The sequence below is a fragment of the Malus sylvestris genome, chromosome 14 (genome assembly GCF_916048215.2).
Source record: "Malus sylvestris chromosome 14, drMalSylv7.2, whole genome shotgun sequence".
Lineage (NCBI taxonomy): Eukaryota > Viridiplantae > Streptophyta > Magnoliopsida > Rosales > Rosaceae > Malus > Malus sylvestris.
In genome coordinates this window covers 28145163-28157029 of record NC_062273.1, presented here as the reverse complement: position 1 = coordinate 28157029, position 11867 = coordinate 28145163, and the positions used below count along the sequence as shown (strand labels likewise).

Sequence of the window (11867 nt, the reverse complement as noted above, 5' to 3'; positions counted from 1 at the left end):
CACTGCACCAAACGCTTCACTAAGTTAGTCCAGCTTAGTCTAGTGTAAGCCAGTCCAGCTTAGTCCTTGAAGCTAGTCCAGTCCGAGATAGTACGACGCAACAAACGCCCCCTAATTGTGTTATGTTGCTGAAGATAATTTGTTGGTTTTATTACCTTTTAGATTAATCTTGCTTATTCACTTAACCAAATTCAATAGAAAATAGTGATATGAAACCAAATTAGTTTACTTTTTATTTTTTATTTTTTATGTTGAGACCTCCTGATCTTGAAATCCTGGATCCACCACTGTAAACATGTGAACGAAATTTTGCATTCCTTCCCTCTAGAAAAATTCTATGAATTCATTTTCGCATACCAAATGCAATTCACTTGTTGAAACTGAAAGAGTATACTCCATGAGCCCAATAAGAAAGCCACCACTCTAATAACTGTAAACAGCACCTAGGTTTAGCACCCCTAAGCATCAAGCGCACATTTCCCACTTTCAAAAAACGATTGACAGTGAGGTGTATTAAATTAAGATTTTATTTCTAAATTATTGACTAAGAACGAAAATTATAATATCACCATTGTGTGCATTGAAACTGATTGGGGGGACGCAAAGTAAATAACAACAACGAAACCTTATCTCATAAATGACATCGGCATAAATAGTTACAATCACATTATTAAAAGAATTGACTTCGCAAAAATTAAATTAAAGGCAGTAAAAAAAAAACAAAATTGTAAAGAATATTAATTCTAGTGTCAGCTAGTCTCCCATTCACCACTATACACACCTATATCACTGCCTGCCGGATACAAAACAAACTACGATACAAAAATTTAAACCAACCACCCTCGCCGGTTTCGAAAATTTACGATGAGGGAAAACCACCCTCGTCACGTTCGGATCTTTGTTTTAATACGAAACTTCGGAGTGGCGGAAGTAAGTACCTTCGGATGGCTCAGGCCTGGTGGTTTCAACCCCTGTGATCACTAACTTGTTGGATCCACTGGGCTCGACCGGTTTGAGTTGCACAGTTGCGGACTTGGTAACTCCGCGGAAGGTACTTTCGCGCGCTCATTCAACAGCTTCGCCATTTCTTTCTCCTTCTGCTTCTTCACCTTCTTTATACGCTTCCGCTCCAAATACTCAGGATCATCTCGGTGGCCCTTATGGCCATCCCTCTTTCGTTTCTCGTCTTTCTTTTTCTCCTTTTCTTTCCCGCGAGGAAGAGAATCCGACATTCCGGATGAACCACCAATAACATCGTTCCTAGGAACTGAAAGAGCTTGGAGACCTGCATGCTTCTGTACTTCTGCATCTCGGTTATCTTGGATAAAGCTAGGTGATGGATCTTCGGGCCGAGGCAGCGCAGAAACTTTGCTTGAATCGGCAGTGCATTGTAATTCCTTTCCTGTATCATCCACATCACTAGCAAGTTTTGCGCTACCAATGCTGGCAGTCATCCGGGATCCAAGATCATGCCAAGAGTTTACTTCCTCGAGATTTTGATTGCTAGGGCTCACAATGGAAGGTTCTGAAACCGCTAAGCCATCAAAACTACCAATCCGAGGTTCTGGAGCAGCAAAACCACCAATGGAAGGTTCTTCAGCGACCAAACCACTATCAGAAGGTTCTGGATCACCAAGACCACCACTGGGAAGTTCTGGAGCACCAAAACCATAGGTTGTAGGTTCTGGAGCACCCAAATCATCCTTGGAAGCTGCTGGAAAGGCAAACCCATCGCTGGAAGTTTCAGGAACAGTTAAATCACCATGAGAAAGGTTTGGAGCTTCGGAAGGTGGTTCCACATATTTACTTTCTGGGATGAAAGCGGCAAAGATGTTTTTCTGCTCTCGGAAGCTTTCCGCTTCACCTAAATGAAATGGTTTATGATCTTTTGGCACTCCATATAGCGTTGGGGGCCTGAAAATGGGTCTCGGTTCATATACAATTAATAGAAAATAATGAAAAATATCGAGCTTTAACGAAGAACAAATGAACTCCATACGTAGCAAAAGAGAAAAAACTGAGTAATGTCATCTTGAAAAGTAATCATAATCAAGTAAAAACTTCATGTAAAACAGAAAAAGAATAAATAAGGGAAAATGGTGTTCCGACCTTCCTCAAGGATTTGTAGGATCCAGAATAAGTGATGATGAAGAAGGACAAGGATTGTTTGCCCTCCACTTCCGGTGCCCTCCCCATGCCCTCCTGTTTGTATGGTCACGGTTAAGCCACGTTAACATTTTATATTACTATTTATTTTTATCTTATTATATCTATAAAAAAACAATATAAAATGTTGACGTGGCTTAACCGTGACCACACAAAACAGGAGGGCACGGGAAGGGCACCGGAAGTGGAGGGCAGACAATCCTTGTCCGATGAAGAAACATTAGTTTGTTTTTTTTTTCTCGGTTATATGACTTCTATATGCATAATGACTAATGGTGAAGAGACAAAAAAAAATATATTGGATTACAATTTGTCAAGTAATTAGAAAGGTACCTATGACTATGTAATAACAACTGTAAATGAGACATTTCGTTTCCACAAATATTTTAAATGCTGACTAGATAAGAAAACTATATATCGGTTTACAATTTGTCTAGTAATTACTTACTGAATAACTCTTTCTTTTTGTGACAAATTTCCTTACTTTTCTATGAGAAGTATTTACTTCAAACATTAATTTTCTATGTTTGCTAACTACTGTTTTAAGGGATAAAAATCACAGAATATGCACTTCTGTCATGAAAAATACACAATATGTTGGCACTTAAACATGAATAGACTCGTGTTCTATCGTTGATCTCACCTGGTATAGTAAGCTGCCAGTGCTAACAGCCACAAGATTTTGTGCAACGGTGAACTCCAGATCATAGCTGAACATGTAATAGTCATTATGAATAACCGAGTGTTGTCAATAATATGCAAAACTACGAAAAGAATAGCACAATTAGACAATTAGTACCAACAACTTTGTGAATTGTCATCTTTACAAGGGAACCAGCACCGTGCACGCCGTATCTGGTTATCAGTATGTAGAACAGCATCATGAAAATAAATTCCTGTCTCTGCTTTTTCTACCCAATAATCAATACGAACTAACCTCGCATTCTGCACCAACACCAAACTACATGAGAAGCCATAGACAAGATAAACAGTCACAACACACCACGCCAACTGATCGTTTCCTAATAACTATTTGAATAAAATCAACGTTCACCGTCTATTAAGCTATAAACACACACCACAAAGATTCTACACAGGGCAGGGAAACAAAAATCTGAAACATACGTAATGCCATCAAAACCATTTACATTGATCAATCACGAACTCTAAAAACCCACCACGAAAATTCTAGAAAATTGCAGGGCAACAGAAATCTGAAGCATGCACAAGTAAGTCTTTTTTTCTTCTTTTTCAGTCAATATGTACAAGTATAAATGCATAAACGTGTAAGTCCATATGCGCATACACAATGATCCCTACCAGCTAAATTCGATACAAAACACGAAAATTAATGCCATCCTAACCATTTACATTGATCAATCCTGAACTTTGAAAACCCGCCACATATTTTCAACTCACAACTCCAAAAATAAACCATAACCTGCTTGACTTCTCCAGAAGAATGCTGCACCTCATTATCCCCAACCAGTTGCTCCTGCAGTTCACTTCCGGCCTTGGAAGCCTTACAGCAATTGATCAGTAAATTCGGGACCAGCTCTCTCTCTCAAGAGCCGATATATATGTTGACCCCAGCCGCATCGGCAGCGGAGCTTGGCGACGTCACCCAGCTCCAGCTCCTCTCGCTCTCCTCATCTTTATGATTACTCTGTGGGTAGTATTCGAACTCGGTCTGCTCACCGTCGACTGAAACACTCTCAATCCCCAAATTCTCTGCGTGTAACCCCACAATCCCAATTTCTGGGACCACAATCTTCAACTCAGTGTACCGACAATCCCATCAAAGTTCAACAAAATTAACCAACTTTAACACTAACCATGCAGAATCGCAACAATTTCTGGCTCCCAAAGCTGCTTATCTACGATCAATTTTTACCAAAACAATGCTCAATTCACAATTTCCCCGAATCTCAAAACCCAATCGAATTTCCCCAAAATAGATAGAGATTCGTCACGAATTCAGTGAACATGCAACAGTGTGTTCTTCCTAGTCTGTGTGTTAATGGAGGGCAGAGACGAACCCGTAAAGGCGACGCTTATCGACGTCGATGGAGAGGTAGAGCTTCTGGTGGCGGACGACGGGCCCGGAGTTGCCGGGCTTGGCGTCTTCGTTCTTGGGCTTTCGAGGCTTCGCCATGGAAGTACAGAGGCCTAGTGAGAGAAAGTTAGAGAGAGAAGGATCGTTAGGAGCTCGACCACTGCGTTTTTCTTCTCGTCAGAACCGTACACGTGTTGATGATACTGATCTAATGGCTGATGAAAGATCTTTGTTGAATTCAAAGTGGGGTCCAGATTGTATGTGTGGGACCCTTGGGACGACAAAACTATTTATTTAAATTGCATTGCGTCACATCATACAATCATACAATCGAAAGAAGCCTAATTTGTTATGTGAGGTCTACAAAGTTTGGAAATTATGAAATGCCCATATATTTCATATTATATGCTTAATTTACCACTTATGGTGGCGGATCATACTTTTTCGGCTTATTTTTTGCAATCACCATTATACTCTTTGCCGATTGTGTCTCACTTACCGCATATACTCTCGTTTCGCGTTTCAGTTTACCCTATTTCGTCAATTTCGTTAACAAAATTATTAAATAGTTGACATAGCGTAGACATTGTGATAAATTTCATCTTATATGCTTGATATGGTGGTGGATTATACTTTTTAAGACTCCTACTTGTAGTGTACATTTTTTAAAGTACCGTGAATCAATGCTTAAACTAAACGACATTTGAATTAGCAACTTAAAGGACATATTTATTTAACAGAAAATGAATATAATTTCCATTTATGCAGATAGTGTCTTAGATTGAAATCTCTCACTATTATAGCAAGTTAAGTGATTCAAAACAAAAAAATCTCTTTAAGTTTCATTGTTTCAATTATTATATCTATAATGATCTCAAACTATTTTATGAATAGAAGAAATGTAGTATCTACGTGACGTATATTATCAATTGTCAACCAACTCTCAAAGCACAAAATTTTTGTCTCATAACTGTAATGCCAATTAGAACACTTAGAGAGCTTCATTGTCACTCACTTTCAAATCTTTCTTTTGAATCGAACAAGATACTGGTCGTGTCAGAGGCAAAAGTTGGCAAAGTTTATCATTCAATCACATATGGCTCGTTAAAAGAAAAGACATCACCCAACAAGTGGTAGAAATTTACGAACGATAAATAAAGAAATATTGCGTGCGTTGGCGCGCTACAACATACATATTTAAAAATAAATATATAATTTACTAGTCAATCAAACAAATATTTACTACCATAGATGTTCCAATTTCGAATTCTCGTACCATGAATTTACGAAAGCAAGTAAACAAAATCCGTGGCTTGGATCATTGGATGTGGGTTGTATTACAATAGTTCAAAAACCTGGCGACCGCATTCGTGAATCGCATATTCTCAATGGCCTTTTAAGAAAATTCAACTTCATAAGGCATTTACCATAGGTCCCTCCATAACCTACCAGAGAGCTTCAGACCTCTCTCTCTCTCTCTCTCTCCTGAGCAGCATCCCAACTGAACCCGCGCACACAGCGGAGAGAGAGAGAGAGAGAGAAAATTATTCAAAAATCGAAACAAATTCGCCGGAAATTGATTCGTGGACGATGAGCATCGAGCCGTTTAACAAGTACTCTTCAACTCTCCCCTAGGGTTTCTGTGATTAATTCGATCAATTTGCAATCTCATGAAAACTACAGAAATTTAAATGGCGGTTTTTTATTATCTTTTTGGTGTTTCCAATCGGAATTCAGGTTGGTGAAGCTTACAGCGAGGGCGTTCTACGATGACATACCGGCGAAAGGGGAGAATCAGCCCAAGACCGGCCGGAGCGACAATCGGGGGATTGCGGTGGTGGTGCTCGATGCTCTGTCGAGGTTTGTGAAGTTAATTGTATTGTTTTTTGGATAAAGGAAGCGTTTTTAGATTGAAAGATTAAATTTTTAATTTGATTAAAACCCAAAATCGAAGAAATGTGGAGTGTTAGAGTATTGGTAACTACGATTATTGAATGAGTAAATTGAGAGGGGAAATGTGAATTGGGGCTGGTGAAGTGAGCTATGAGCAACTACTTTGGTTGAATTCATGTGTGAATTTGATTACTTGATCATGCCAAATACTACGGGCTCGTATTGTAGGAATAATTTTTGCTTATTACTGCTTTTGCTAGTATTACCTTTACTATATACATGCCAAAATCTTTATTAAAAATCCAAGTGCTTCCTTGCAAAACACTCGCAAATACTTGGTGTTTCTTGCTTTCCAGAAAGAACTTCCAAGACCCATAAACATTTTAAGTTTTCCTATCAAACGTAGGCATGTTTGGGATTTCTTCTAGAAACACTAACAGTGAACCTTGACAACCAACAGCGCTTCTCACTATGTTTGGCGGAAAAAACTTAAAAGCTCTTTTGGGTCGTAGAAGTGATTTTCCAAGAAGCTCTTGAATTTTTAAACTTTTGAGCGAAAGCACTTGTGAGCAGAATTGCTTCCTACAAAAGCAGCCCCAAATGAGTTCGTAATCAGAAGTGCTTTTGGTTATCTAAAAACACGTTGGTTGTTCTGGTCCAGAAGCAATCCCAAACGGGCCCTACAATACTTAGCATAGACTTTTCTATGCAGATTTTTATTGTGTATTACCTGGGTGATTCTATGTATGTGTATGTCTGTGTGTGTGAGGGTGAAGGTGCTCAAGAATTTTTTAGTTCATCATTTGTTTGCTTGTGATTAATATTTAGCCGACCCCACTTAGTGGGAAAAGGCTTTGTTGTTGTTGTTGTTGTTGTATTTGTTTGCTTGTGAGTAATATTTAGATTTTTTCATGCCAGACGACAATGGGTAAGAGAAGAAGATTTGGCAAAGGACTTGAAACTGCACTCGAAGCAACTTCGTCGTACTTTGCGATTCTTTGAGGAGGAAAAACTGGTCACCAGAGATCATAGGAGAGAGGTCATTTGTTTGATCTTAGTTATTGTGTTTTATTTGGTTTAGTCCATCTGATGAGTTTTATGTATCATTCTGACTCATTTTATGATTATTAATATATGAAAACAAAGAGAAGTTTCTTACAAGAAACATGCTTGAAAGGTTAAACCAAGAAAGATATTAACAATGTAGGTATCTGTATTTTTTAGATATCTGTGACTTGTAAGTGATCCTAGTGCTCAATCGAGTTTGTAACATTAGTCATTTCAAATAGAAATAGAATAAACCAAGATTTTGTAAAGCAATGGTGGAGCTTCGAGGCCCCTTCGGTCCAAATTGTCTAATGGCTTTAAGGGTTTGCTGATTATATGTGAATGGTCTTAGGCTCTTAGCTGTTACTTCGGCCCAACCATATGATAAAAGCATAAAGAGGGATCCAAGTCCAATCCATGTTACTAGAACAGTGACCAGATAAACTCTGAAATGACATCTCTTAAAATATGAGGTACAAGAGAAAGAGATAAACACCAGTGTGCGCACGTGTGTGTTGAAGAGAATTTCCTTTCTTGAATTCCAGAAGCTAGGAAGAAAGGCCCTTGTATAAACGAGTCAAAAAAGAAATGGCTGTATTGTTTTTTCTGAAAGAACTAGACTGCATTTGATTAACCCGAGGCAGGTCAACCTGGGTGTACCAGGCAGTCTTCAGATATAAGGGTTTAATCAGGTTTATAAGGACCAATTATACCATGCCTTACCAGGTTCAGAAAAAGTAATTATATATGGTTGTGAAGGCAGGGAATCAATTTTTTCACTTGCAACCTGCTTAAACCTGCCAGAACACCTTGTTGCACTTCTTCATTTTACACTATCTTATAAAATAAAATTTACTCTGTATTTATGTTAGGTTCTTGTTTTACACTATTTTTTGATATATTGGACACTCAGGGTCTTTTGCACCTTTAATCTTATGTTTGAAGATGTAATGAGGGACTGCTTTTTGTGAATTTCATTTTAGGTTATAGTAGATGATTATCTTGTTCCAATTAAGTTTCATAGTTCGTGCATTGTGGTTGTTCTAGTAGTCCATTGCGCTTTATTTGATGAATTAGTCTTTCCCTTAGATATAAAGAATGAAGTCTAGTAATTTGTATGGAACAAATCTTGCTCCTATTTGCTGTTGATTGATATGGATTAACAAGCCAGCTGATGTGGATAGTAATCCTTTATGTATTTTTATTCATTATATCAAAAATTTTGCAGACAGCTAAGGGTGCAAAGATGCATAATGCTGCTGTTGCTGCCACAGGAGATGGGCCACCTGTAAAAGAAGGGGAAGAGAAAGTTAAGATGCACACTCACTCTTACTGCTGTCTGGACTATGCACAGGTTGCTTTTGTATATTTTGTGTGTGTATATATCTATTTGTTTTAGTTATGTAATTGTAAAAAAAATTAGGTCAATAACTAGGTGGTGAGTGAACCGATGTTGGTAGTTTTGCTGGTTTGACGTGATTGAATAATTTCTCAGTTGTTGAATAAAATATTGGCTTCTATTTTTTCTTTAAGGCCTAAACTAGAATGTGTTTCAGATATACGATGCAGTAAGGTACAGACTGCACCGTTTGCGGAAAAAACTGAAAGATGAGTTGGAGGACAAGAACACAGTTCAGGAATATGTATGCCCTAACTGTGGGAAAAGGTCTCAACTGTTTCTTCTTTTTCCTGTGTGTTTCTTTGTGTGTTCCTCATTTTGATACTTGAATTATGCCTGCAAGCACAAATATTTAGATACAACGCTTTAGATGCTCTGCAACTGGTTTCTATGGAGGATGAGTACTTCCATTGTGAAAATTGTAATGGAGAACTTGTGGCTGAGAGTGACAAGCTAGCTTCGCAAGAAGTGGTAGGAGATGGAGATGACAATGCAAGGAGGCGGCGGCGTGAAAAATTAAAAGACTTGCTTCAAAAGATGGAGGTGTGTTTGGCTTTTGCTTTGTTTTTTCTTATAGTAAAATTTCTTATAATTTTGTGGTTTCCATTTCTTTTTCATGATTTTTATATGTTTGTCTTATGACATACATTGGTGGATATGAAAAATGCAAGGGAACATTTATACGGGTGAATAATCTGATGTTCATGGCCAATTTACCTCATGGTTTTGGTGGTCAAAGTTCAAGAAATTTATTTTCTGAGGGTTGTTGCAAGGTCTTGTCCTAGGTGTTTTGTATGTCTCTACTTCATTCTATTATTGTAATCTCTTGGCATGTGTAGGGTTTTATTCATTCTTTGCATTTGTAAACTCTGAATACGCCGGTCTTCAACTGGGCAACTATTTATTGCTAATTCTATACTATTATGCTAGCATTACCACTCCTTATTGTTCGTGTTTATGCTTCTGCATCATTCAAGTTAACGTTGAACATAAATTGTTGCACTTAATTGTATTTGTGTATTCTACAGTTCTACCGTTGTCTTTCTTCTATGAGTTAATTAAATGAAATGAATGCAGGTACAGCTGAAGCCTCTAATGGAACAAATTAATAGAGTTAAAGACTTATCTCCTCCTGAATTTGGAAGTCTCCAAGCTTGGGAAGCGCGAGCAAGTGCTGCCAGACGTGCAGAGAATGGTGAGTCTAGTGCCATGGATCCCTCCAAATCTTCCCATGGGATGGGATACGGTGGAACGCCAATGCCCTTTCTTGGAGATACAAAGGTAATTCTTGTCCCCCTCCCTCCAAACTTCCAATCATGTCACCTTGAGGTGTGTTTGGGATAACTATTTTTGATTTGGCAGTAATGATTATATGGTAAAAATATAATCAGCTGTAAGTATTTGAAATATCTTCGGTTTGCAGGTTGAAGTTGATTTCTCTGGGGTTGAAGGAAGGGGCAAGGATATAAAATCTGAAGCTGATGGTACAAGCCTGAAAGTTTTGCCACCTTGGATGATCAAGCAAGGCATGAACCTTACGAAAGAACAACGTGGAGAGGTCAAGCAGGAGCAAAAGATGGATGGCAGTGGAAGTGTAGCAGCTCCAGAGTTCTCCGAAGACAAAAAATTCAGTACTGAAAATAATGAGAAAAATATACAGGTTTGTGCAATAATTTCTTGCTTTGAGATCCCCCTTCAAAATAAATAAACAAATTAATTAAAATTTTGAGTTAATTGTATCCTCATTGTTTTACAGGATGAGTATTTAAAAGCATATTATGCTGCTCTAATAAAAAGACAGCAAGAAGAAGAAGCAAAGAAAGAACAGGAAACACACATCTCTGATGGTCCCTCTGCAGTGGCTCCTAATCGTCAGGTTGGCATGAAGTCAAAGCGCGAGGATGAAGGAGAAGATAACGTAGACTGGGAAGAGGCTCCAGTTACAGGTAAATGTTATTATTTGGCAATCAGTGTTCAATTTCAGATTGTTCTTCAATTTGTATTCCTGTCCTCTTAAGTTAATGTTGACGAACAATGAGAATGGCACACGATGGTCACTTATAGCCAATGAATGTGTCGATTTATTTTGCGTGCATATTCAAGCTTTTGATTCGCAGTTCATATCAGTATAGAAGTTCAAATTTTGCAATGCATTGTGACAGATTCTTCATTGATGTGCTTGAATTTTCCCATACTGCACAGCTTTCTCGTTTTTACATCTTTTCTCCATACACGCTACAGGTAATGCAGAAAATTATAAGGTCCATGACTTGAACGTTGAGGCTGATGCTACAGCAGACGATGAGGACGATATAGACTGGGAGGAAGGCTAAAGAACATGATTCGAATGCCAAAGCGGATGCTATTGAGGATGATATAGCCAACGGTATGGATTTCGAGGATCTGAATGGCTCAAAGTAACCAAAAGCAGCGCTTAGGAGCTCGTTTGTATGTGCTTTTAAAATGACTAAAAGCGCTTTTATAGAAAATGTTTTTGGATTCCAAAAGCACTTTAAGTGCTTTCTACAAGAAGCACCAAGGAAGCAATTTAAGTGCTTTTCCAAGATTTACTAACATTTTTACTAAGGACTGTTTAAAAAAATATTTTCATCAAAAGCGTTTTCAGTAATTTTAAAAATACATCCAAACGGACTTTAGGTCTGCAGCGTTGGTGTAGTTTCCCTTGTCATGTGTATTAGGTGGAGTACTGCTGATTTTTACTTCGTCTTTGCTGGCAGATTTAGTGTGACAAATGCGAGAGTTCACATACTTTTGTTTGACTAATTATCCTTTGAAGGATTTGTATACTGTGAAATTTATGTTCGTTTTGCTAGGATTTAGGACTAACTTTTGTAAGTTTATTGACGTCAGAGTTAAGTGTAATTTACGGAAAATAGTAGACATTCTTGTGTTTTTAAAAGGGTTAATTACACTAGCACTTTGAGGTTTGTCGAGTTTTCACAAAATTCTCTCACGTTTGAAAGATTACACTAACTCTCCCTCATGCCTTTCATATAACCCCTTGAGCAAAAATCTGCTTATAAATTTGCTAATTTAGCCTTATAATTTATGAAAAGGTTTAATTTTTTGTTGAATAGAAAATCTATATAAATATATAGAAAAAGGATGTCAAATTGAAACATTATATGTTAAAAGATGGATTTGGTGCCTCTTCTGTTTCTGTGTAAGTTTTAGTGAATCGAATTCGAGATTCAATTTGGAGTTTTAGTAAATCGAATTCGAAGTTTAATTTGGATTCAATTTTCACGGACGACGATGACAATTTATCGTGATGAGAATTAGATA

At 37.8% G+C, this 11867-nt stretch overlaps 2 protein-coding genes across 3 annotated transcripts; one reads left to right on the top strand and one right to left on the bottom strand.

The window, feature by feature from the left end:
- Positions 1-610: 610 nt before the first annotated feature.
- Positions 611-4394, bottom strand: LOC126598329 (transcription initiation factor TFIID subunit 2-like). Its single transcript, XM_050264685.1, has 4 exons — positions 3608-4394; positions 2966-3111; positions 2810-2876; positions 611-1914 (listed from the first exon to the last, which is right to left on the bottom strand). The coding sequence occupies exons 2-4, from the start codon at positions 3048-3050 to the stop codon at positions 981-983; spliced, it is 1086 nt and encodes a 361-aa protein (XP_050120642.1). The 5' UTR covers positions 3051-3111; positions 3608-4394; the 3' UTR covers positions 611-980.
- A 1273-nt stretch (positions 4395-5667) lies between these two features.
- On the top strand, positions 5668-11509 carry LOC126600318 (uncharacterized). Of its 2 annotated transcripts, XR_007615420.1 has the most exons (11): positions 5668-5835; positions 5960-6082; positions 7034-7154; positions 8391-8516; positions 8719-8828; positions 8918-9104; positions 9639-9842; positions 9985-10221; positions 10318-10507; positions 10803-10947; positions 11300-11509. XR_007615420.1 is itself a non-coding variant. In XM_050266900.1 (10 exons), the coding sequence occupies exons 1-10, from the start codon at positions 5813-5815 to the stop codon at positions 10892-10894; spliced, it is 1413 nt and encodes a 470-aa protein (XP_050122857.1). In that variant the 5' UTR covers positions 5668-5812; the 3' UTR covers positions 10895-11509. The 2 variants fall into 2 exon arrangements, 1 of the variants encoding a protein (XP_050122857.1); XM_050266900.1 differs by having other exon boundaries at positions 10803-11509.
- Positions 11510-11867: the final 358 nt, after the last annotated feature.

Bases quoted from the DNA above. Each gene is read 5' to 3' on its own strand.
- LOC126598329 (XM_050264685.1), bottom strand. From the start codon at position 3,050: ATGATGCTGTTCTACATACTGATAACCAGATACGGCGTGCACGGTGCT. The intron at 2,877-2,965 runs GTACTAATTGTC...TTACATGTTCAG, and splicing joins GACAATTCACAAAGTTGTTG to CTATGATCTGGAGTTCACCG. The intron at 1,915-2,809 runs GTGAGATCAACG...ACCCATTTTCAG, and splicing joins CTGGCAGCTTACTATACCAG to GCCCCCAACGCTATATGGAG.
- LOC126600318 (XM_050266900.1), top strand. From the start codon at position 5,813: ATGAGCATCGAGCCGTTTAACAA. The intron at 5,836-5,959 runs GTACTCTTCAAC...ATCGGAATTCAG, and splicing joins AGCATCGAGCCGTTTAACAA to GTTGGTGAAGCTTACAGCGA. The intron at 9,843-9,984 runs GTAATTCTTGTC...TTCGGTTTGCAG, and splicing joins CCTTTCTTGGAGATACAAAG to GTTGAAGTTGATTTCTCTGG.